At 41.8% G+C, this 27484-nt stretch overlaps 1 protein-coding gene across 1 annotated transcript in view; it reads left to right on the top strand.

Annotated features, from left to right (window-relative positions):
* The first annotated feature begins 335 nt into the window (after positions 1-335).
* Positions 336-27484, top strand: part of LOC139384171 (membrane bound O-acyltransferase domain containing 2a) — a 187583-nt gene continuing 160434 nt past the window's right edge. The window contains exon 1 of the mRNA XM_071128874.1: positions 336-580. Within this exon, the coding sequence (XP_070984975.1) occupies positions 497-580 (84 nt within the window). The 5' untranslated portion in view covers positions 336-496. The remainder of the gene's footprint in view (positions 581-27484) is intronic.

Raw genomic sequence — 27484 nt, 5'->3', positions numbered from 1 at the left:
TCTGGGTTTGACGGCGGTTGGTATCCAATATGTTGCATCATCGACCCCAACTGGACTATAATATACATCCATCATACTTTTTGTTAGAAAAAGGGGAAAAGGATAAAAACGAAAAACATGCATATTCTCTTCTCCAAAGTGGAATGCCACATATGTGCATGCGGAGGAGTCCACGTGAGATATCGACAGCATTTGATTCGTTTGGGGGGAAATAAATGTACATCATCGTTTCTGCTCCATCCACATAAATCTGATTGGTCACTTAAAAACACTTTCCCCACACCATAGGCCCAGGGATGTCATGGGAGGTGCTGGGAATATATCCCTCCGCCCACACTGTCTTTGTTGTCGTTGGTACTGTGGCTTTTGGTGGCGTTGTAACGCAGAAGACGACCATCTAGCCTGGTACCCCTTTCGCAGTAGCAAAAGCACTTTCTCAGCGGAGGAGAGTGAATCTGCGACGGCTAAGGGGAGCACGGATTCACGGACCTTAATCATGGCTACCGAAACGACATCGTCCTGTACTGGCTCCAATTTACTGCAGCCCATAAGCGAGATAATCAATCTTCCGCTAGACCAGGTAAAAGTGGTGAATTTTAAATAGGTTTCTCCTTGCCATTGACTTGTTACTGTAGGATGCATTTTTTCTGAAGGAAGTGGCGAGCTTCGCTACGTTGTAGCTAGCCCTTGGATCAGAATGCCGTCTGGTTTTCGAGAGCTACATTGTAGCCTGCACGCTGAAATAACCTGATTGAATGCTGTCTTAATCAGAAAGTCAGAGACTTAATTCACCGGAGACTGTTGCAGAATTGGTTAGCTTTACCTCGCGCATTACTGAATGTTTTGGATTGTCAACTGTATAATAATGTTACATAGGCCTTGCTTATTGGAAAGTTACATTAATTCAACACTATTTCCAGTTTGGCTGCGTCAGTGTTGCAAAACTTGTAGCTTAACCACTCAATTTTTTTTGTCAAGCAGACACAGCTGGTCTACAAATGAAAAATCCTCTCAAGCCCGAGTAGGCCTGATTCGTCATCCATTTAATCAATTAAATTGATACAATGTCTCCTGGCTAATCGCTTCTCATTTTAATGCGATTAGACTACCACCGTTCGTGTCAAAATGCTGACGTAGCCCACCAATTGTGTAACAAGGTGTGGTCCATTGATAACTATTGCAATATGGGCCAATCAATCAAACAATATGAGTAGTTGTTTTGACGTTGTACTCAAACAAACGCACACACTAACAGCGGGCCTCACTGCTCCTTGATGGTGCTGCTTGCTCGTCAGTTTTTTTCAGCAAACTTAACATGTGTAAATAGTTGTATGAACATACGATTAAGCAACTGAGACATATAAACTGAACAAGTTCCACAGACATGTGAATAGCAAATGGAATAATGTGTCCCTGAACAAGGGGGGGGGGGGGGGGGTCAAAATCAAAAGGAACAGTCAGTATCTGGTGTGGCCACCAGCTGCATTAAGTACTGCAGTGCATCTCCTCCTTTTGGACTGCACCAGATTTGACAGTTCTTACTGTGAGATGTTACCCCACTCTTCCACCAAGGCACCTGTAAGTTCCCGGACATTTTGGGGGGAATGGCCTTTGCCCTCACCCTCTGATCCAACAGGTCCCAGACGTGCTCAATGGGATTGTGATCTGGGCTCTTCGTTGGCCATGGCAGAACACTGACATTCCTGTCCTGCAGGAAATCACGCACAGAACAAGCAGTATGGTTGGTGGCATTGTCATGCTGGAGGGTCATGTCAGGATGAGCCTGCAGAAAGGGTACCACATGAGGGAGGAGGATGTCTTCCCTGTAACGCACAGCGTTGAGATTGCCTGCAATGACAACAAGCTCAGTCCGAAGATGCTGTGACACACCGCCCCAGTCCATAACGGACCCTCCTCCTCCAAATCGATCCCGCTCCAGAGTACAGGCCTCGGAGTAACGCTCATTCCTTTGATGATAAACTTGAATCCAACCATCACCCCTGGTGAGACAAAACTGTGACTCGTCAGTGAAGAGCACTTTTTACCAGTTCTGTCTGGTCCAGCGACAGTGGGTTTGTGCCCATAGGCGACGTTGTTGCCGGTGATGTCAGGTGAGGACCTGCCTTACAACAGGCCTACAAGCCCTCAGTCCAGCATCTTTCAGCCTATTGAGGACAGTCTGAGCACTGATGGAGGGATTGTGTGTTTCTGGTGTAACTCGGGCAGTTGTTGTTGCCGTCATGTACCTGTCCCGCAGGTGTGCTGTTCAGATGTACCAATCCAGTGCAGGTGTTGTTACACGTGGTCTGCCACTATGAGGACGATCAGCTGTCTGTCATGTCTCCCTGTAGCGCTGTCTTAGGCGTCTCACAGTACAGACATTGCAATTTATTTCACTGGCCACATCTGCAGTCCTCACGCCTCCTTGCAGCATAACTAAGGCATGTTCATGCAGATGAGCAGGGACCCTGGGCATCTTTCTTTTGGTGTTTTTCAGAGTCAGTAGAGTCGGATCCTAAGTTTTCATAACTGTGACCTTAATTGCCTACCTTCTGTAAGCTGTTAGTGTCTTAACGACCGTTACACAGGTGCATGTTCTATTATTGTTTATGGTTCATTGAACAAACATGGGAAACAGTGTTTAAACCCTTTAGCCTGCTGGATAAATTGTAAGCGGTCACTAGGTAATAACTGCTTCAGAACCCATCCACCTGAAAAAATAACACCACGTTGGTCCCTCCAAACAGCACCCTCTTGTTTCTAATGGTCAGCTTTCATCTGTTACATTTCTGTATTGTAGCACATTTTATGTTTGGATGGGGACAGTAAAACCAATTTTGTTTCAAAGCTCAATATGAACACTTGTCGTGTCCTGTCGCTATCACTGAAATTGTCCTCTGCAACGGAGCAGCTGTGGGAAAATGGATTTTGTCTCACTCTCTTTTTCGCAGCTGTTTCGTCCATTTTGACACACTGCTTGTTTGCTCTCTGCTTTTTATACCACCTCTGGTGGAAAGTTCGATGGACGTTTTCGCAACCACCTGCATTTCATGGAGCCCGTATATTCTTTCTTGTCTCTAATCTCTTTGGGATAGCACATTTACAAATGAGGAGACAAGTTTTCTGCTCACACTTTAATTTTTTTTTTTTTTTAAACCTCAGTCCCACTCACCAGGGAGAAAAAGGCTACCTTAGTGACTCATTCTGACATTCCCTATGGAACTACAGGGAGCTTTGTCCTGGCCTAGTTAAAAGCCTTCAGGTCGTGGGAGTTTACCTGGAAAGAGCATGAGTGGAATCTGCCAACAGATTGTCCATTAGGTGAAGAGAGTTTGGCCATTACAGTTTCAACCAAAAGGCAAGACCACATCATGAAATGGAATACAGGGAGGAACATGGTGTCCTTCTCTAAAGTTGGTAATTCTCCACATTTAAAAATGTCACCTTTTTATTTAACTAGGCAGAACAATTTTTTATTTATTTACAATGACGGCCTAGGAACACTGGGTTAACTGCCTTGTTCAGGGGCAGAACGACAGATTTTTTTTATTTTATTATTTTGTATTATTTTTTAATCTTTGGGATTCGATCCAGCAACCTTTCAGTTACTTGCCCAACGCTCTAACCACTAAGCTACCTGCTGCCCCAAAACCCTATGACTGGTGGTTTATATTACCTCAGATGTCTAAGGCCCAAAAATTCATAGTCTCTTGATCTACTACTCCCTCCTGCATGTGCAGACAGGAATGTTCCTCAAATTGCTCCCTCAGTTTCAGCCTCACACGGTTAGTATTCAGGTGGTAGCTATGAAAACGGAAAGCTTGACAACTATGGCTCATTGCCTCCTCTTTGAGACGTTGCTTTGTGGCCCATGTTTTCTACTTAACCTAACTTGCATAATGGAGTTGGGTGTGGCAGTGTGATGCCTGTAAGTGCCAGTCACCACCCTGAATATAGCCTTGCATGCCCTCATGGGTAGGGAAAAAGGAGAGGTTTGTACTTGCGTGCCTGTGCACATGTATGGGCACTATGTTCCCCATGGGACTGGGCACCGGGCTGGCCTGTGGTGGGTCTATAATGGGAGTACTGTTCTCTTGGTGTAGACCTACTGTGATATTGTCCCTCCACATGCACTGCCTCGCCCCTTCTTTTCTTCTGTTCACACCTTTCACTCACACTGTGGTGGGGGCACTCCCAGTGAAGGTTTTGGAACCTTTCGTTGTGAACATCAGGGAAGTGTAATCATGACACATTCAGTTCAGAAGTGGCAGAGAATGCTCCGTGTCAGTTGACTATCATACAGCAAAGTGCATAGAGCTGCCATAATTGTTAACACAACAGCTTTTGTTATAGTAAATAAAAAATAAAAAAATCTTTATCAACCCTTCCATGTATGATGGAACATGATTGTTGAAAGTAGTGGAAAATGTGGACCCTGAAGTCCTTAACCACAGTACAAGGCCAGACTTAAAGGCTTTTGTTAGCTCTCATATTACTCTGCCCAGCCTATTGTTGTTCAAAGCCTCAGCAGAACGTCAACGCTCCAAGGCAGTGCTTTACTCTTAAGACTTCATAGCATATCAATGCTCAGCCTGAACTTGAAGCCGCAACCATACTTTTCTTCTGCAGCAAAGCACGCAATGTACCAGTGATGCTTCATATTGTATGTTGCTGCTGTGCTTGTCATGGGCCTACTGTGTTGTCACTTCCCTCTGGTTTGTACAGTAATTGAGGAAGGATGGTTGCAAGTCCCTTAGCCACCTAGTGATTGCTCTGGCAGTGCAAGGCTGAACTCTGATTTCTCAGTGGAGGCCCATTCCCTTCCCCTCTCTCTAATTGGTGCACCTCAAGGGAGTGTATTTGTTACAATGTTTTTTTTTTTTTGGCTGCTTACTTGCTGCATACGTACCCAAGCACAATGATGAACCAGTGTTATTTCTTCAGGCATATGGCTAGTGTTGGTCATAACAAAAGAGCTTTACAGTCTTTAGAAGTTAGATTGTCTAACTAATAGCCCAAATCTTAACCTCTACGGGATAGGTGCCCTCCACCCACGTCCACGGAACGGTTGAGCTAATGTAGGCTAATGTGATTAGCATGAGGTTATAAGTAACGAGAATTTCCCAGGACATAGACATATCTGATATGGGCAGGAAGCTTACATTCTTGTTGATCTAACTGCACGGTCCAATTTACAGTAGCTATTACAGTGAAATAATACTATGCTATTGTTTGAGGAGAGTGCACAGTTATGAACTTGAAAATGTATTAATAAACCAATTAGGCACATTTGGGTAGTCTTGATAACAATTTATACAAATGCAATGGTTCATTGAATCAGTCTAAAACTTTGCACATACACTGCCCTCTAGTGACCAATCTAAATTGTGCATAACCTGGAATAGTACATTATGGCTTTTCTTGCATGATGGAGCAGCTCTAATGTGTTATTCTCCTACATTTATTTCACATTTCCACAAACGTCAGTGTTTCCTTTCAAATGGTATCAAGAATATGCATATCCTTGCGTCGGGTCCTGAGCTACAGGCAGTTAGATTTGGGTATGTCATTTTAGACGAAAAAGGGATCGATCCCTTTTTAACATGGTTTAACTCTTGTCCCAGGACCTGCATTCATTTGGTTTAGTTCTAATATTGAATTAGTGTTCACTAGAAGCTTAACCTCTTTAGGGTATGTGGGACTTCGCTTTATGGCGAAAGCATACCTTACAATTATTTGAGAACATAGCCCAGCAGACAAATCATTACAAACCGTAACCAGCCAAGTAGAGTTACACAAGTCAGAAATCGAGAAAATTAATCACTTACCTTTGCTGATCTTCATATGTTTGCACTCAAGACGTGCATTTATTCAATAAATGTTCCTTTTTTGTTTGATTTAAAGTATCTTTTTATATCTGAAAACGCAAACAAAACTGAGGTTTTCTTCAGTAATCCACAGGCTCAAACGCAGACAAAAAAAAATCCAAATTGTGTCCGTAAAGTTCATAGAAACATGTCAAATGATGTTTATATTCAAACCTCAGGTTGTTTTTAGCCTACAGTGCATTGCGAAAGTATTTGGCCCCCTTGAACTTTGCGACCTTTTGCCACATTTCAGGCTTCAAACAAAGATATAAAACTGCATTTTTTTGTGAAGAATCAACAAGTGGGACACAATCATGAAGTGGAATGACATTTATTGGATATTTCAAACTTTTTGAACAAATCAAAAACTGAAAAATTGGGCGTGCAAAATTATTCAGCCCCTTTACTTTCAGTGCAGCAAACTCTCTCCAGAAGTTCAGTGAGGATCTCTGAATGATCCAATGTTGACCTAAATGACTAATGATGATAAATACAATCCACCTGTGTGTAATCAAGTCTTCGTATAAATGCACCTGCACTGTGATAGTCTCAGAGGTCCGTTAAAAGCGCAGAGAGCATCATGAAGAACAAGGAACACACCAGGCAGGTCCGAGATACTGTTGTGAAGAAGTTTAAAGCCGGATTTGGATACAAAAATATTTCCCAAGATTTAAACATCCCAAGGAGCACTGTGCAAGCGATAATATTGAAATGGAAGGAGTATCAGACCACTGCAAATCTACCAAGACCTGGCCGTCCCTCTAAACTTTCAGCTCATACAAGGAGAAGACTGATCAGAGATGCAGCCAAGAGGCCCATGATCACTCTGGATGAGGTGGGAGACTCCAACAAGACAATGATCCAAAACACAAAGCAAAATCTACAATGGAATGGTTCAAAAATAAACATATCTAGGTGTTAGAATGGCCAATCGAGAATCTGTGGAAAGAACTGAAAACTGCTGTTCACAAATGCTCTCCATCCAACCTCACTGAGCTCGAGCTGTTTTGCAAGGAGGAATGGGAAAACATTTCAGTCTCTCGATGTGCAAAACTGATAGAGACATACCCCAAGCGACTTACAGCTGTAATCGCAGCAAAAGGTGGCGCTACAAAGTATTAACTTAAGGGGGCTGAATAATTTTGCACGCCCAATTTTTCAGTTTTTGATTTGTTAAAAAAGTTTGAAATATCCAATAAATGTCGTTCCACTTCATGATTGTGTCCCACTTGTTGTTGATTCTTCACAAAAAAATACAGTTTTATATCTTTATGTTTGAAGCCTGACATGTGGCAAAAGGTCGCAAAGTTCAAGGGGGCCGAATACTTTCGCAATGCACAGTAGATAATCGATAATACTTCAACCGGACAATAACGTCGTCAATATAAAAAGTAAACAAGAAAGGCACTCCCTCTGGCCGCGCGCATGAAAAAGCTCTGACACAGCAGGGTCCACTCATTCAGACTGCTCTTACTCCCATTTTTCAGAATACAAGCCTGAAACAATTTCTAAAGACTGTTGACATCTAGTGGAAGGCATAAGGACTCAAATTGCAGTTACAAGTCAATGGATACTGTAATGGCATTGAAAACAACAAAAATCAAAAAAATCCTACTTCCTGAATGGATTTTTCTCTGGTTTTCGCCTGCCAAATCAGTTCTGTTATACCCAGACATTTTTTAACAGTTTTGGGAATTTTAGAGTTTTCTATCCAAATCTACTAATTATATTCTTATCCCATCTTCTGGGCCTTAGTAGAAGGCAGTTTAATTTGGGCATGCTTTTCATCCAAAATTCCAAATGCTGCCCCTACCCTAGAGAAGTTAAACACTATCAACTGTTAATTTGGGGTGTATTTACATGTTCAGTAAATCAATGCAAACTTTGTAGAACTACAAAAAGGAGCAGGCACCTCCCTCCAAACTCTCTCAGTATTACATTATCCCAACATTTCTCAGTATTACTGGTCATTACTCCAAACCCTCTGGATTTCTGGTCACTACTCCAAAGGCCAATCACTCTTTTTACTCTGAACAAATCTCATATCGCTCTCAGAGCAGTCAGATTTGGCTCAAATGAGCTGTATTGATCAGATTTGGGCCCATTACGTAAGAGGGAGAATTTTTGATCTTGTGTCGGAACTCATTGGTCGGTGCTTGTTTCCTGACTTGGTGATTCTGCTTATATGCTACCTATTTATGAAAGGTCGAACTAACCAGAAAAGCTGACTGGATGTTCTCCAGCTAGAGTAACTTTTTCATTCAGGCCTAGATTTAGACTAGTCTTAGTGCCTTTTTAGTCAACTCTCATCAGAAAAGAAACTGTTTTGCTGTGATAACTGTGGATTAACATGACCTACATTATATGAACTTAGTGGTTTGTTTATTCCTTCCACCATTATGTAGCTCAACAACCTGGTTTCAGAGCATTTTGTATTATTCTGTACATAAATCCGAGACACTCCATTTAGTATGCTATGTGTTAATGTGAGGATGTCCATCACTCATTTCGTATGCAATGTTACGAATTACAATTTGCAAAATATGATCTGTTAAGAATTCTAGCTAGGTGGCTAAAGCTAGCTAGGTTAGGAGTTAAGGTTAGGGTTAGGTTTCCCAAATCAAAGTTTGTCACCTGTGCCGAATACAACAGGTGTAGACCTTACAGTGAAATTCTTACTTACAGTCACTAACCAACAGTGCAATCTTTAAGTTAAAGGTGAACAATAGATGAGTAAAAAAATGAAAATAGTCCGGGTAGCCATTTGATTACCTGTTCAGGAGTCTTAAGGATAAAAGCTGTTGAGAAGACTTTTGGTCCTAGTCTTGGCGCTCTGGTACCGCTTGCCATGCGGCAGTAGAGAGAACTCTCTATGGCTGGGGTATTTGACAGTTTTTAGGGCCTTCCTCTGACACCGCCTGTAAAGAGGTCCAGGATGGCGGGCAGCTTAGCCCCGGTGATGTACTGGGCCGTACGCACTACCCTCTGTAGTGCCTTGCGGTCAGAGGACGAGCAGTTGCTGTACCAGGCAGTGATGGAACCGGTCAGGATGCTCTCGATGTTGCAGCTGTAGAACCTTTTGAAGATCTCAGGACCCATGCCAAATCTTTTCAGTCTCCTGAGGGGGAATAGGCTTTGTCGTGCCCTCTTCACGACTGTCTTGGTGTGTTTGGACCATTCTAGTTTGTTGTTGTGGACACCAAGGAACTTGAAGCTCTCAACCTGCTCCACTCCCCGTCCATGAGAGTGGGGGCGTGCTCGGTCCTCCTTTTCCTGTAGTCCACAATCCTCTCCTTTGTCTTGGTTACGTTGAGGGAAAGGTTGTTCTTTATTTATTTATTTTTTTACCTCCCTTTTTCTCCCCAATTTCGTGGTATCCAATTGTTAGTAGTTACTATCTTGTCTCATCACTGCAACTCTTGTATGGGCTCGGGAGAGATGAAGGTCGAAAGTCATGCGTCCTCCGAAACACAACCCAACCAAGCTGCACTGCTTGACACAGCGCGCATCCAGCCCGGAAGCCAGCCGCACCAATGTGTCCGAGGAAACACTGTGCACCTGGCGACCTGGTTAGCGTGCACTGCGCCCGACCCACCACAGGAGGAAACGGGTACAAAAGTATCTATCCACAGTAAAAGGAGTCCTTTATCGACATAACCTGAAACTCCGCTCAGCAAGGAAGAAGCCAGTGCTTCAAATTGCCATAAAAAGCCAGACTACAGTTTGCAACTGCACATGGGCACAAAGATCATACTTTTTGGAGAAATGTCCTCTGGTCTGATGAAACAAAAATAGAACTGTTTGACCATAATGACCATCAGTCAGGAGGGACTGGCGCACCTCACAAAATGGATTGCATCATGAGGGAGGAATATTATGTGGATATATTGAAGCAACATCTCAAGACATAAGTCAGGAAGTTAAAGCTTGGTTGCAAGCTGGGTCTTTCAAATGGACAATGACCCCAAGCATACTTCCAAAATTGTGGCAAAATGGCTTAAGGACAACAAAGTCAAGGTATTGGAGTGGCCATCACAAAGCCCTGACCTCAATCCTATAGGAAATTTGTGGGCAGAACTGAAAAAGTGTGTGTGAACAAGGAGGCCTACAAAACCTGACCCAGTTACACCAGCACCATCAGGAGGAATGGGCCAAAATTCACCCAACTTATTGTGGGAAGCTTGTGGAAGGCTACCCAAAATGTTTGACCCAAGTTAAACAATTTAAAGGCAATGCTACCAAATACACTCTTCGTATGTAAACTTCTGACACACTGGGAATGTGATGAAAGAAATAAAAGCTGAAATAAATCATTCTCTCATGCTGACATTTCACATTCTTAAAATGAAGTGGTGATCCTAACTGACCTAAGACAGGGAATATTTACTAGGATTAAATGTCAGAAATTGTGAAACTAAGGTATATGTAAACTTCTGACCAACTGTACATACGGTGTGCTACAGTAGAAACAACACGATATACAGAAACTATATAATGATAACGTATTAAGGGACTCATTGATAGGAATGCACACATGTCCAAAGTTGTTGTAATTATTAAGGAAAACCACAATGAAGGCAATGGGAGCACCAGCTGGAGAATGTGCCAGGGGGACAGTTTGTTCATGTTTTGTTCTGACTGGAGATGTCTGCATACTTGATCTGGGGAAACACTGGAAAAGTGCTTGGGCTGTCATCGAAGAGAGATGTTTGTCCGGCTCAGTAATGCCTCAAACGTAAATTGTCCGTAACAGTTAAATGGTCTTCTTCGTGAATGAATGAGGAGGCGGAACACGCCTCAAACTATTAGAAAATAATTTGATGTTTTACTAAATGAAACGGCATGTAGATAATTATCAGGCAGTGTGCTTTGGTTTGAAGGCGGTGTGGGTGTCCTGTTGCGTAACAATCACATTTTGGAACAGTGAGTGCATTCTGACATCACGTATATAAAAAAAAAAAATATATAAAAAAATACTCACGCTGTGGCAACCGTTAGATATTTGGAACTCGCACGTGAAAGGTTAAGGGAAAGGTTAGCTAACTTGCAAAGTAGCTAAAAAGGTAGTTAACAATACCTAATTAGCTAAAGTGCTCTGTGATGATATTCTAACTCGTAACCTTTGTTTGAACTGAAGGGCAATAGTTTGTGCTGCGTTGAATCTAGCTAACATGATTAGGTGGGGAAGAGAATAATTTAGAGGGGAGTGCGGCTACCAGAGTGACATGGGTCCAGAGTGAACATGGAACCGTGTTTGGATTACAATGGTCACGCTGTTTATTTAGTTACCCTCTGAAGTATTTACTATGCCCATAACCTCCTGAGCTGTTGGAATGTCCTTCTGCAGTAGGGCATAGCGTGTCCACAGTGACCCTTCATTGCTCTCTGCCTGTAATGCCTCCTAAGTTTATCGAGGCAGCATGTATCACATAGCTTAGCATAGTGTTAGCATGCTATGGAATTGAAACCCTCCCCAACCCCCTCTCATGGGATTGTATTGCAAACCACTGTCTAATAGAGACAGTTGATATGTAAAAAAATGATATTCCATCATCTTCTATGATTGATTGATTTATTGTTGAGGAGCACCTGCCACAATTTGTCACTCACAAGTTGGACGGTGAGTTTCAGACCATGTTTTTAGCACCTCAAACTGCAAATCTGTGTCACTCTTGCCTTTTTGAATGATTTATGCCAACTCCGCGGCAGTGCAAGGACTGTGTGTCTGGATAGTAACTCATTTTTGTGTTTGTTATTGTCGTCTTTTGGAGACATTGATAGCTCTGAAATACGACGGCAACAACAGCAACTCTCCTTCTGCTGACTCCTCTACAAGTTTTGAGTCTGGATGTTAAGGAGCTGCAAACTATGCTAAAGCCATATTTAATATTCATGGTGCTGTGACCTGTGTCCTCCAACAGTTCCATTGGGTGAATTGGTGACCAACTAAGGTTTGAGTCAGCTGATTCAGTCATTGTTAAGATTAAGAGGGCGAGGATGTCTGACATCTCTTCCAGGCTTTGGGTTTTGCATCGCGTCTCTAACTTTATATGGGTGCAATCTTCGTATTGATGCAGCATGGCCTTAAGTAGAACAACTTGCGTTGTCATCAAATTACTTCCATTTTTTTTGTGTTGCTTGCTGTGTAGAATCAATCTGTGGCGCTTGTACCTTCATGAAGTTTCTATTGATTCCATTCAGCCGGATCACCTCTGTCATAAAGGGATGCATTCTCATTCCTTACGGCGATGGAGAAATGAAATGCCAGAGTTATGTACCCCGGACACGACGTGGTGACTCCGAGGTTTGGTATGTGATGGCAGATCTGTGGATAAACCGACGTCATATTAGCCTATTATGTTAACTCTAGTTTTTATGTTCGATCCTACCTTTTTTTTTCTCTAGCAATTATCAATGATACTCATTTAAACTCTTGTTAACCAGTTCCAATGCTGGATATTAACATGAATACACTGTGGCCTTGACAGGTACCACTTCTTGATGAGTGGTGTTGTATGGACCTCTCGGATATGAAGGGTTCAATGTTTGTTCTCCACAACCCCTGGACATGTGATGCGGGCTAGTGCTAAAAGTCTGTCTTCCATTTTCTAAACACTTCAGCCTTCCCTTTGCCATGGCAAGTTGTGTCCTAGCAACCGGCTTTATTGTGTTACCGGGGCGTGTGATATTGTACAGTTTCAGAATGTTTATTCCTCCGTTTTAATTTTCTCTATGAAGCCGGAGTTGGATTATGTACATTAACACCCGCGCTTATGTCTTGCCAACATTTGACTGACTTATGGGAGTTAAAACCTTCGGACCCCTGACCTGTTGACATGCAACGATGCGAAATACATAAGCTCTGCTTACTGCTTCAGGATCAGCTAATTTAGTGTGACCTAATACCCAGAGAGGAAATCCAGTGAAACCCTCACACATTGGTGGAATTGAAGAGACCTGTGTGTTTTAGTCAAAGATCCTCCCATGTATGACTTGCCTTTTCAAGCATAATTTTGCAACTTCCGGCCCAGCTATAAAAAAAAAGGCCCAAATGTCCTCCTGACCAAAACCTAGTCATCTGACTCTACTGTAAACCACTGCGTCTTATGAATGTGAACCCGGGTCAAATATATTGCGTTGGAGGCAGATTTTAGCCTAGTTGATGATCATTTTGGCCTAAATTATCTTTAGCTTTTGTTGCGTGAAGGTCTAGCTCTGTTCCTGCCCTGATATGATCTCACTCTGCATGTAGCTATTGAGGTCTATACTCTAGCTGTTTCACAAGTTCTGAGTAATTACGCAATTGGAAACTTGTCTGTCGGTTAAAGAGTAACAATATGGGTTTATCGCAGCAATGAAGTCATCTTGCTTGCGTCGCTTTCTGGCAACGTTACTCTCGCCAACACATGCCATTAAACAGCCATTCCGTGGGATTGCGCTGTCCTCCGCTGATGAACAAGACAACACTTTCACAATCACTGCCATTTCCCCTGAGGTTTAATTTTACGCACTGAAGGGTTTAATTTGTCAGCTGACTGGGGATAGACTCCCTGTCTGTGGAATAACCTTCAGCAAACTGCAATAGTTGCCAAACGCATAGCTGTCTAGGCCTACACCTTGTTTATGATAGTGGTTGCTCTGCAGTTATTGCTATGACTTTAAGGTAGCCAACTAAAAGCACTGTATTAGGCTAATCGTAGCATATCTCTTTCTTTGTAAGGGATGATTATGCTAATGTTTTTAGCATTAGCAGAGGCTAGCCTATTTGTTTGGCTTGCTGGTGTGCCTGTTCCATTTTGCCGGTGTTTGTTTGAGATGTAGGCTAGGCTAATGTTCTTTTGGCTAGTGTTACATTTGATCTGTGTGTGTTGCATTGGATATGAGTCATCTGAAGGCTAGTGTGACGTGGATACAAGTGATTGGGTTTAACGCTAGGGATGTTGCCTCATTTATTTTTTTACAATTTTATATTTAAAAAAAAAATATATATATATATATATATATATTAAAAAAACATTTTTAACCCCCCCCCCCCAACCTAATTTTGAGGGAGCAGCTGTCATAAGGGTGCGGCTGTGTTCAAATGGTATCCCAATGGACAGATACCCAACGTGGGATTCTGGCCAATGACATCGAGACCTCCTTGAATGTGGTCCAGGCTAATTGATCCCGGTGTGTAGCTGAGGGTAATAGCTGTTCATTTACGATGCGTAAAATATCGACAACGTATTAAATGAGGGGGAGGACGTGAGGAAGAAAGCCGGTCATGAGAAACACCAACGAGGACGTATTAAATGAGGGGGAGGACGTGAGGAAGAAAGCCGGTCATGAGAAACACCAACGAGGACATATTAAATGAGGGGGAGGACGTGAGGAAGAAAGCCGGTCATGAGAAACACCAACGAGGACGTATTAAATGAGGGGGAGGACGTGAGGAAGAAAGCCGGTCATGAGAAACACCAACGAGGACGTATTAAATGAGGGGGAGGACGTGAGGAAGAAAGCCGGTCATGAGAAACACCAACGAGGACGTATTAAATGAGGGGGAGGACGTGAGGAAGAAAGGCAGCGATGTCTTTTAGGGTGTAAACGCTGGACATGTGAGTGATTTCAAAAGTATTTTACAGGTCTACTGCTGAGCTAGCGTTGCGAAACCGCACCTTTGAACTTCCTGTACTGATTCAATGGTTACAAAAGGATTGTGATAAGGCCGTGTGTCTGAAATAAAAAGAGAACAGTGGAAGATGGGTTACGCATTTCGAACATTAACACCCAAGTGCAGGCTGTTTCGCAAGTGTAATGTGATTTATTTTTTTACACTTTTTTGCCTTTTCTCTCAGGGGTGTGTGAATTGAAAGGGGAGATGGTCAGCCCATTCCTCAGTCGCACCACTGGTCACGTAAAGCATTACAGACCTTAGTCACTGCCTTCACGCTAGGCTCCTGACATACAATGTTAGAAGACAAACTCCTCTGCAGCACTGCCAAGAGGCAATCGGCTGGTTTCCTAAAGCCAGGTTGGTGTCACTGAAGGGGCCCCATTGGTGTTTTTTTTTTTACTGGAGCCAATGACTTGGGCTCAAACCCAGGCATCGACAGCGGCTGTCATCCAGGCACTGCTGAAATGATTCGGGCTCCATGCTCTCTCCCCAAAAGCCCGAGAGAGGTGGATTCTAGAGTGTGAACTTGCCCTCACCCAGGATAAATGGAGTGGAATCATATTTGAACAAGTGTGTTAACAAAGACCTGAGCAGTCACTTCACTTTAAGTACACCGCTCAATAGTGTCACGTTACATGTACCGAGCCTACAGTACATTTCCAGGAGCCGTTTGCCACTATACTTGTTAAAACGGGCTGCTTTGTCAGCTGCTTCCTGACCTCGGGCTATGTTTGGTTCCATAATTGCCGATGGATTTACGTGATCGTTACAGTGTACACAAGGACATCGTTGTACTGGTACAGCAGTTGTAAGTATTATGTAATGATATGTACTCGCACCGGAGTGAGCGGATTCTACTCTGAGCTGCTTGGGTCGAGCTGCAGCAGCTCACTCTGAGCAACAGGACAACAGAGAAATAAAGGTCAATATAAAACTATTGGCTGTTTGGACTGTTGCCAGAACCATCCGTGATCCTATTAAGGCTGTGCAACACGCCCCCTGACCCGACGAGAACACCTCACTCCTGCGCTAGCTGACAGCCCCTGAGAGGACTGCATCGGTGCCATTAAGTCATATTAGCTGTACGAGTCAGTGGAGCTGAGAGTTATGCGCATAACTTTGGAGTCATCAAACAATGGCCGTTTGAGAAAGGAAAATAGTATGGAGAGGGCAGAAACAAAGGCACATTCACTGAGTACATAGAAACACTGTACAGCTGTGGATGTAGACACACAAAACAAACACACAAATTATATTGGGCACTTTTGTGGAGGAATATGTGAAACAACCCACATAGGCCTCTCTACCCTGCCCCCCCCCCCATCTCTCTCTGTGCTGTCAAATAGAAGCTGTTACGACGCCTTTTGGACCTAGACTTGGGGCTCCGTTAGCAGAGAGAACAGTCTATGACCAAGGTGACTGGAGTCTTTGACAATTTTAAGGGCCTTCCTCTGACTCGCCTGGAATAGAGGTCCTGGATGGCAGGACGCTTGGCCCCAGTGATGTACTGGGCTGTACCCACTGCCCTCTGTAGCGCCTTGTGGTTAGATGTCGAGCATTTGCCATGCCAAGCGGTGACGCAACTAGTCCGGATGGTCTCGCTGGTGGAGCTGTAGAACTTTTGAGTCTCTGAGGACCCATGTCAAGTCTTGGGTGTTGTCGTGCCCTCTATTCTCAACTGTCTTGGTGTGTTTGGGCCATGATCTTTTGTTAGTGATGTGGACACCAAGGAACTTGAAGTTCTCAACCCTCTCCACTACGTCCCCATGAATGGGTTTGTGCTCGGCCCTCCTTTTCCTGTAGTCCATGATCAGCTCTTGTCTTGCTCCTGTTGATGGAGAGGTTGTTGCCCTGGCACCACACTGGCAGGTCTCTGACCTCCCTATAGGGAGGTCTCATCATTGTCGGTGATCAGGCCTACCACTGTTGTCGTCAGCAAACTTAATGATGGTGTTGGAGTCGTGCGTGGCCATGCAGTCATGTGTGAACAGGGAGTGTAGGAGGGGGCTAAGCATGCACCCCTGAGGGCCCCCCTTGTTGAGGATCAGCGTGGCAGATGTGTTGGGCCACCCCCAGGTGGCACGGGTAGGCATCGTCAAAGTCAGATGCTATTGTCGTGTCTTTACTATCATTAACTGACTTATAGTTTTTATCAAAGATTCTCTGTAATTAGTTACTGCGCGATCAACTGATTAATCACGTAACTAATTAACTAGGAAGTCGGGGCACCAAGGAAAAATATTCAGATTACAAAGTTATCATTTCCTAAAATAACTTTTCAGATATTTTATCTGATCAATTAGTCTTCGAATTAATGAATACGTGTACCTCACGTTAGTCTCATTCCAAAAGTCGTAAATTGTTGGTTATCTGCATGAACCCAGTCTTCACTGAGTCATCCATACATCAATTGTCTTAACCTGTTGGGGCTAGGGGGCAGCATTTTCACTTTTGGATGAAAGGCGTGCCCAGAGTAAACTGCCTCCTACTCTTTCCCAGATGGGAATATATGCATATTATTATTATTATTATTATTATTATTATTATTATTATTATTATTATTACTGGTGGATAGAAAACACTCTGAAGTTTCTAAAACTCCATGTTCCATAGCCTCCCATTGCTCCATTTAAAGGGATATCAACCAAATTTATTTTCCTATCGCTTCCTCAAGGTGTCAACAGTCTTCAGACATAGTTTCAGGCTTTTATTTTGAAGAATGAGCGTGAACGACCACATTGCGTAAGTGGATAGGTGGGGGCTCTCAGAGTGAATTGTGCACAAAAGAGAAAAGGCGGCCATTGTTACTCCCGGTCCTAGTGAAAAGCCAACTCTCCCGGTTGATATATTTTAGAATAGATATTTGAAAAACACCCTGAGGATTGATTATAAAAAACGTCTGACATGTTTGTAGACATTATGGATATAATTTGGAATTTTTGTCTGCGTTGTCGTGACCGCTCTTTCCGGTGGATTCCTGGGCATAACGCACCAAACTAACGGAGGTATTTGGATATAAAAAATATCTTTATGGAACTAAAGGAACATTTGTTGTCTAACTGGGAGTCTCGTGAGTGAAAACATCCAAACATCATCAAAGGTAAACGATTAATTTGATTGCTTTTCTGATTTTCGTGACCAAGTTACCTCATGCTAAGTGTACTTATTGTTTTGTCGAGCGATCGCTAAACTTACACAAACTCTTGTATCGCTTTCGCTGTAAAGCATCATTTCAAAATCTGAGACGACAGGTGGATTAACAAAAGGTTAAGCTGTGTTTTGCAATATTGCATTTGTGATTTCATGAATATTTTCTAGTAATATTATTTGACTGTGGCGCTATGCCATTTAGTGTTATCGTTCTGGCTCATTTTTCACCTTGAGGAAGCGATATTAAAAGGAATCTGGTTCATATCCCTTTTAAATCCAGCAAAGGGAGGCTATGGAACATGGAGTTTTCAAAATAGAAGCCACTTCCTGTTTTGATTTTCCTCGGGGTCTCGCCTTCATATCAGTTCTGTTATTCTCACAGACAATATTTTGACAGTTTTGGAAACTTTAGAGTTTTCTATCCAATACTAATAATAATAATATGCATATATTAGCAACTGAGACTGAGAAGTTGGCCATTTACAATGGGCACCTTTTTCATCCATGCTACTCAATACTGCCCCTGCAGCAATAAAAAGTTAAGCCAAACACCTTTATCAGTCCAAAGTGGATTTTATGGTCACACTGACGTATCCTGCCCTGAGCAGCTTTACTTAACCCTCCCCATTTCCCCATCCCAGACCTCCACACAGGACACTCTGTAAGGCACATGTGTCAGAAACCTAAATAAGTCTCTAATGTTTGGTCTGGGTTATATTTGGGTAGCTTGCCACACAAATGATGACCGGGCCTTGTGTTTAGTGGCAGCAATTTTGTTTTGAATGTGGTCGCTTTCAGTATACAACGCTGCCTTTTTGTTAAGAGAAAGGATGCAGTGAGAGAAGCTTGCTCAGTCTATGCTAACAGATTTTATGGGTGGTTGCAGGCGAATTTTTATTAGGCCTCACTCCGTTTCTCAATACCCATGATCCAAGGTACACACACCCTGGCTCTGCGCTGGCAGATCTTTTGTCTACTTGCACGGGCTTGTATGTGTGTATTTGGCTGTGCAGAGGGCAGCGGGGCAGGGTGGCTGGCAGAATGTACTAAGGTAGTATCTCCAGTAAGGCTGTGTGCTGGCAACACTGTGAGGAGTACCTGATGATCGTCTGGCTATTTATAGCCCGGCCCGTAGAGCCTGCCTGTGATCAGTGGATCAGCACAGAGATGTGAGCACCGCAGTCTGTGTGCGCCATTGGTCCTTTCTTTGTGCTGGCGAGAGGTCATTTTGAAAGGAGATGATGGAGCTCTGTGCTACACTGAACATTTCTCATTTCCATTCAGAGTTGCACTACCTCAAGCTATCACTTTTTTTTTTTCAGGAGCACGTGCATAGCGAACTGTCTGGAATAAATCCAAATGTAGGCCTTTCACAATTGCCAGACATTTTGTCAGTCTGGGTTTGTCCCGCTTTTATTCTTTGTTAAGAGTACATTGTACCCTCACAGTGAATATACTTTAGTTGCATTGAATGTAGACTAAGGCTGTGCCTCTCTCATTGCTGATGAAATCCTGATTGTCAGGGTCTGCCTTGGAGAGATCCTCAAGTCATGACAGACGTTGCTTCTCTCTGCTCTTACCCAGACGGAAAGCTGAGCCATGGCATAAGCCAAGCCCCTGTCTGGCTTCTAGTGTGCATTTGTGTGTGCATCCGTGAGTGTCTGCGTGTGAGTGGTATGTTTGTTTAACCAGAGCAGACATGCCACCCCAGCCCCTCCTCTCTTTTTCGTGTCTTTCTCTCTTTCCCCTCTGCTAGGGGGAACGAAGATGGGTGAAGTGGAGATGAAAGTTGAAAACATGTAGTCTTGCAGGGGTGTTGGCCTTGAAGGAGGCTGTTATTAGGTTTGAGAGTTGGACTACTTAATTTCGAATACATTTTTGTGGCCAGTAGTATGTGGAAAGGTGTGGCCCTTCCTTGTCTTTGACACTGAAATAGGAATGCGGGGCCTTCTCCGTCATCACAACACCAGTCTTGTTGGCCTAGTGTACAGTGCTACTTCATTCATCTAGTATGAGTTGTCTAAGTGAGAGTCTGAGAGCATACTTCCCTGAAGCTCCTGGGAGAGTGGATGAGCATGAATAGTCCCAGATGGAGACCGGGCCCCATTGTGGTCCAGCACTATGAAAAGGCCAACCATGATCTTTCCAGGGGTGACTGCTGTGACATGGCTGTGTGGCTGATTCCGTTTTGATTTTCAAACACAGCCATGTTGGCTATCGTCCGAGGAACACAATAGAAGAGGTGTCTCCCTCAGGGGGATATCGATGATGTGCTTTGTTTTTAAATCAAATATTTAATTGCAGAATTAACCTCAAGTAAACACTGTCGAGGTTTGTCATGTTTCAGTGACCAGGTAGCTTACGTCCTCGGCCTCCGTGTTGTGCGTGAACAGATCCCCTGTTCACGTCCGACTTTAATGTAGTCATAATATGCATCTCGCACCCAGGTGTTTGACTGATGCCCAAGGAAATGTATGAAGATTTACTATTCAAACTGGTCCTGTTCTCTCAACTCTCCTCCCTTGTTTCTTCATCTCACAACCTTCATTTATTTACACTCACATTCATCAGCTGTCGTTCTAGATTTGGATCTATGGACCCGCCAACTTTCCTTTTTCTCGAAGCCATTCGCCAATGCACACTTTTGTATGAGTCATCCTGTACCAGAGCAGATGCTAATAAGATGATAGTGGGGAATAAGGCATAACGATACGCCACGGAAAGATGGCGAAATGCTAATGACTGACGAGGCCATTTTTTTCCCCTCATCCTCCGACTCTTTCTGAAGGGAGTTAGACCAGAATGAAAGTAGTGTTCCTTCAAGAGAATTTCTGGGCTGTGGGCTTCTAATCTTGGCAGTGTGTGTGACGGCAGTACTCTTTTGGGTTTAATGTAACCATATAGGAGTGTGTTTCTAAAGATCTGCTGCTGGTAGTGATGTCATGATTATGCAAGGAGAATGCAGGCATTCGATCAGATGAGTCTGTCATCTGCTGCTGTTTATCAGATGTTGAGAAGCGATATGGACTGTGTGTGGTGGTACATGGGTATATACAGTGGGGAGAACAAGTATTTGATACACTGCAGATTTTGCAGGTTTTCCTACTTACAAAGCATGTAGAGGTCTGTCATTTTTATCATAGGTACACTTCAACTGTGAGAGACGGAATCTAAAACAAAAATCCAGAAAATCACATTGTATTTAATGAATTTATTTGCATTTTTTTGCATGACATAAGTACAGTGGGGCAAAAAAGTATTTAGTCAGCCACCAATTGTTCAAGTTCTCCCACTTAAAAATATGAGAGGCCTGTAATTTTCATCATAGGTACACTTCCACTATGACAGACAAAATGAGAAGAAAAAATCCAGAAAATCACATTGTAGGATTTGTAATGAATTTATTTGCAAATTAAGGTGGAAAATAAGTATTTGGTCAATAACAAAAGTTTATCTCAATACTTTGTCATTGCCAACAAAGGGTATATAACAGAGGTCAAACATTTTCTGTAAGTCTTCACAAGGTTTTCACACACTGTTTGCCTGTATTTTGGCCCATTCCTCCATGCAGATCTCCTCTAGAGCAGTGATGATTTGGGGCTGTTGCTGGGCAACGCGGACTTTCAACTCCCTCCAAAGATTTTCTATGGGGTTGAGATCTGGAGACTGGCTAGGCCTCTCCAGGACCTTGAAATGCTTCTTACGAAGCCATTCCTTCGTTGCCCGGGCGGTGTGTTTGGGATCATTGTCATGCTGAAAGACCCAACCACGTTTCATCTTCAATGCCCTTGCTGATGGAAGGAGGTTTTCACCCCACCCCATTCATTCTTTCCTTTACACGGATCAGTCGTCCTGGTCCCTTTGCAGAAAAACATCCCCAAAGCATGATGTTTCCACCCCCATGCTTCGCAGTAGGTATGGTGTTCTTTGGATGCAACTCCAAACACGACGAGTTGAGTTTTTACCAAAAAGTTATATTTTGGTTTCATCTGACCATATGACAGTCTTCCAATCTTCTTCTGGATCATCCAAATGCTCTCTAGCAAACTTCAGACGGGCCTGGACATGTACTGGCTTAAGCAGGGGGACACGTCTGGCACTGCAGGATTTGAATCCCTGGCGGCGTAGTGTGCTACTGATGGTAGGCTTTGTTACTTTGGTCCCAGCTCTCTGCAGGTCATTCACTAGGTCCCCCCGTGTGGTTCTGGGATTTTTGCTCACCGTTCTTGTGATCATTTTGACCCCACGGGGTGAGATCTTGCGTGGAGTCCCAGATAGAGGGAGATTATCAGTGGTGTTGTATGTCTTCCGTTTCCTAATAATTGCTCCCACAGTTTATTTCTTCAAACCAAGCTGCTTACCTATTGCAGATTCAGTCTTCCCAGCCTGGTGCAGGGCTACAATTTTGTTTCTGGTGTCCTGACAGCTCTTTGGTCTTGGCCATAGTGGAGTTTGGAGTGTGACTGTTTGAGGTTGTGGACAGGTGTCTTTTATACTGATAACAAGTTCAAACAGGTGCCATTAATACAGGTAATGAGTGGAGGACAGAGGAGCCTCTTAAAGAAGAAGTTACAGGTCTTGTGAGAGCCAGAAATCTTGCTTGTTTGTAGGTGACCAAATACTTATTTTCCACCATAATTTGCAAATAAATTAATTAAAAATCCTACAATGTGATTTTCTGGATTTTTTTTCTCATTTTGTCTGTCATAGTTGAAGTGTACCTATGATGAAAATTACAGGCCTCTCTCATCTTTTTAAATGGGAGAACTTGCACAATTGGTGGCTGACTAAATCATTTATTGCCCCACTGTATTTGATCACCTACCAACCAGTAAGAATTCCGGCTCTCACAGACCTGTTCGTTTTTCTTTAAGAAGCCCTCCTGTTCTCCACTCATTACCTGTATTAACTGCACCTGTTTGAACTCGTTACCTGTATAAAAGACACCTGTCCACACACTCAATCAAACAGACTCCAACCTCTCCACAATGGCCAAGACCAGAGAGCTGTGTAAGGACATCAGGGATAAAAATGTAGACATGCACAAGGCTGGGATGGGCTACAGGACAATTGGTGAGAAGGCAACAACTGTTGGCGCAATTATTAGAAAATGGAAGAAGTTCAAGATGACGGTCAATCACCCTCGGTCTGGGGCTCCATGCAAGATCTCACCTCGTGGGGCATCAATGATCATGAGGAAGGTGAGGGATCAGCCAAGAACTACACGGCAGGACCTGGCCAATGACCTGAAGAGAGCTGGGACCACAGTCTCAAAGAACCATTAGTAACACACTACGCTGTCATGGATTAAAATCCTGCAGCGCACGCAAGGTCCCCCTGCTCAAGCCAGCGCATGTCCAGGCCGTCTGAAGTTTGCCAATGACCATCTGGATGATCCAGAGGAGGAATGGGAGAAGGTGATGTGGTCTGATGAGACAAAAATAGAGCTTTTGGTCTAAACTCCACTCGCTGTGTTTGGAGGAAGAAGGAGGAGTACAACCCCAAGAACACCATCCCAACCGTGAAGCATGGAGGTGGAAACAGCATTCTTTGGGGATACTTTTCTGCAAAGGGGACAGGGTGACTGCACCGTATTGGGGGGAGGATGGATTGGGCCATGTATCGTGAGATCTTGGCCAACAACCTTCTTCCCTCAGTAAGAGCATTGAAGATGGGTCATGGCTGGGTCTTCCAGCATAGATAGATATATATATATATATATATATTTCTGTTGGTGGGAAGAATTTTAGTTTTTCAATTGAAATAGGTGTTGAATCAAGTGTAGTTTTTTTTGTACCAGTTCATGTGCCATGGTACATTTTAAAATCTCTTCCTTTTTATTTTGCAACCTGTATGGTGCAGCTGTCAACATTTCTGTCCTCAAATGAAACTATTTTTCTATTTATGCTAGTTCCTTTCAGCCAATTTGTGTCTTCAATATATGGCAGGCAAACAAGTTCCCTACCTTTTCCCTTTTCCACTTGCCTCCATTTTTGTGGTAATTCTGCAATCAGTTGGTTGTAAGTTTGGATTGAGCTGATATGCAGCTATTGAAAATATATGGGAATATGTGACAACTCCTGGGTTTCTATTCGTAATATCATTAATAAATATAATAACTTAAAAAATAAAAAAATCCATACAATGTATTTTTTATTCATAAGCGTATTTGAGTTTAACCATAACATTTGTAATATTTGTTGTCTTTTCTGGAGGATGAAATTGAAATTGTAACCAGCTTTGTATGGCTTGTTTAAGAAAGGGTGATACTTAAACAAAATAATTTTAATTTGTCGGAAATGAGATTGTTATCTGTATAAAGGCAAAAAAAGCTGCTTTTGAACAAAGGATGAGCCTTAATTAAATGTTTCTTCATTAGATTAAGAATGTATGAGTGAAGCTTTTAGTGAGTGGTTTAATGCTTTAAAATGTTATAATTTTTGCACCCCAAACACATATTCATTATATAAATAGGCACATTTAATTCTGTCTGGCTTAGCATTTCAAATAAAATGAAATATTTGTTGCTCGTATGATTTTAAAAAATGAGTCGTCTGGAGTAGGCGTTGCCATTAGTAGGTAAGTAAACTGTGATAGGAACAAAGTTAATCAATGTGATTTTCCCACAAATGGATAAGATTCTGCAACCATTGAGAGGTAAATACCTATCTATTTTAGATAACTTTCTATTGAAATTGATTGTAGTAAATTCATTTATATATTTTTTAGATGTGAATACCAAGTTTGTCTACTTCACCATCTGCCCATTTTGTTGGTAAACTACAAGGTAGTGTAAACTTTAAATTTTTTTTTTTTTTACAATTCAATAAGTATTATGGTACACTTGTGGTAATTGGGTTTTAATCCAGAGAGGCTAGAAAAGTGATCAAGATTTTCAATGAGACTGTGCAGGGATCCAGATTGCGGACTTAAGTAAAAACTAGAGTGCATACATTGCCACTTTTTTTTGTTTTTATCCTCTGGATTTCTAACCCCTTGATGTTCTTGTTGAATCTAATTTCAATGGCCATAATAAATAGATATGGAGATAACGGACAGCCTTGTTTTACTCCTCTTAAAAGCTCAATACTTTCTGAGAAGTAACCATTATTTAGATCTGTGGTTGCTGTACATAACTTTAACCCATTTGTATAAGAGGTTCACCAAAATTAAAGTAATCCAGGCATTTATATATAAATTGTATTCTTACTTTATCAAATCCCTTTTCACAATCTGCCATGAAGACCAGGCCTGGTATCTTTGTTTCATAACGTTAAATTGTTTCAAGTAATTATTGTAGATTATTATTATCCAATATATATATCGTTGTGTAAAAAAAAAAAAAAAAAAAAGTCTGATCAGGATGAACAATATTTGGTAAATCCTTTTATTCTATGTGCTATGCATTTCGCCAGGATTTTTGCATCACAACATTGAAGTGTTAGAGGCCTCAAGTTTTTTTTTTACGGACTGGATCTTTATACTTACCACCTGGGTCCTGTTTTAGTAATAATGAAATCGGACCTTGTTGAGTACCTGAAAGTCTACCGTTTTGTATAGGAGTAATTTAAACATGCTAATAATGGATCTTTGAGTACATCAAATGTATGATATACCTCTTGTTATGCCATCAAGCCCTGGAGTTTTTCCAGACTGAAAAGATTGCATTGCCTCAGATCCTCTTCTGTAATTTTGTTAATTTTATATCATTATTATTATTATTATTATTATTATTATTATTATTATTATTATTATTAGGACATCAATCCTTAACATCATTCAGTGGAAATGGAGGAGACTGAAAAGAGAACATATATGCTAAAAATATTTTGCTTCTTCTTTAAAAATATATAATTTTGTGAATCATGGATGACTCATTTGTAACGAGTTCTGTAAATTATTTTTTGGCATAATTTCTATGTTGAAGATTCAAGAGAAATTTTGTGCATTTAAAAAATATATATATTCTATCCAATTTGCTTTATTTTTGTAATACATTACACTTGATCTTTCTTTTGTTTTTCCTCTAACATATTTTGTGCATCTATTATAATGAAAATGATACTGTTTACCTGCGCTGTTACTTCCGCTATTTCCTTTATTAGTCTAATCTCTTTTGTTTGAATGATTTATTGAATTGCCTATAAAAGTACATTTAAATGTCCCATGCAATAAGGGGATCTGCTGTACCTGTGTTGTGCAAAAAAAGTAAATTATGAATTAATGTGTCTTAGTTAAGAACAAAATGTCATCCAATAGGCTTTGATTAAATATCCTCGTCCACGTGGAAATTCTGAGTTTTTTATGGAGGCCAATTAGATGGTCGTCCAATCCCATTCAGTCTCCTATTACTACTTTTTATACTTTTGATGCCAGCCAGAATGAGACTAGGAAGTAATCAAGACATCTAGCTTGATTAAGTCTCCTCCATGTATGTCTCACTAGGTCAGGGTTTTTCAGCCTCCATATATCCACTAGTTCTGATGTAGCCATGATCTTCATGATCTCCTCTTGTGCTCGAGGGTGATTTCCTTTACGATCCATTGACATACTTAAAACCGTATTCTCTCCCACCACTATAATAGATTCATTCATTGCTTGTGATTTTTGAAGTGTGGATCATCATTATTTGGCCCATAAAGATTAATTAGCCAGATCTGTTTTTGGTCCGTTAGCATATTTAGTATAATCCATCTTCCTTGCGGATCTGTTTTGCACAATTGGATCAACATTTGTATTAAATAGTATAATCACCCCTTTTAAGTTTCTTTGACCATGACCAAAATATATTTCCCCCTTCCAGCCCCTTTTCCACCCAACCTCATCTGTATTTGTAGAATGAGTTTCCTGTAAAAAATAGATATGATATTCTTTCTCTTTTTAGCCATGTAAAAATGTATTTTTTTTTAATGATCTGCTAAGCCATTACAATTATAACTGGCTATACTTATTTCCCAACTTACCATAATCATACCCAAGTTTCAATTATACTTACCACAACCAATGTTGGTAAACGTACCATTAAAAAGCACCATGATGATTAAGTGTCCATATATCTGTACCACAATATTTACACTGTTAAGCATACTGTAGCTGCAAATTTTGTAAACTGCCAAATGTCCTAATATCTCCCCCACTAAAATCTCCCCCCATATCTAGGTCGTTTGTCACTAAGACCAGCAGACCTTCTCCCTGACTTAAGGCACACCGTTGCTTCCTTAGGCAAGCCCTTGGCTGCCAGATGGAAATATGGTCATTCCCATAAGATAAATATCGATGAGGGTGCTATTTTAAGAGAACTAACCAAATAACAAGGGAAACGGTCATTTTTTTGTTGTTGTAACAATAATAGATAATATTAATAGAAATAATAACATCACAGTCTTATGAATGCATGCTCATATTTAGAAAGTCCTAGCAAGGCTATAAGCATGTCAGGCCAGCCTGCTAATTTCATTGGATTCAGTGGTTTGAAAATGTTGTTTTTTAAATGAAGAGGACAACCTAAATATATTGCAAGACCAGTCCATTTTTTTCTTAATATGTAGTCCTCATTATATCCTGTTGTATTCCAACAAAAACAATAAGGAAAAAGGAACAGATTCTAACGGCCGCTAATGACTGCAAGTAAAAATGTGTTTTAGGAATCACACTGCCCATAAAGGAATACCCAAGTTTAACTTGCAATCGATTCTGACAAAGCCATGGCACGATAGCCAAGAATACATTCAGTACTGACAATCCAGAGCAAGTGAACTATTTTACACCTTAGCCGATATCATTAGGATCAAGAATATTAAAGGTAGCA

The sequence above is a fragment of the Oncorhynchus clarkii genome, chromosome 25, assembly GCF_045791955.1.
Source record: "Oncorhynchus clarkii lewisi isolate Uvic-CL-2024 chromosome 25, UVic_Ocla_1.0, whole genome shotgun sequence".
NCBI classification, from domain to species: domain Eukaryota; kingdom Metazoa; phylum Chordata; class Actinopteri; order Salmoniformes; family Salmonidae; genus Oncorhynchus; species Oncorhynchus clarkii.
The sequence above is the reverse complement of the archived record's forward strand: the minus strand, read 5'-3'. Positions and strand labels throughout refer to the sequence as shown.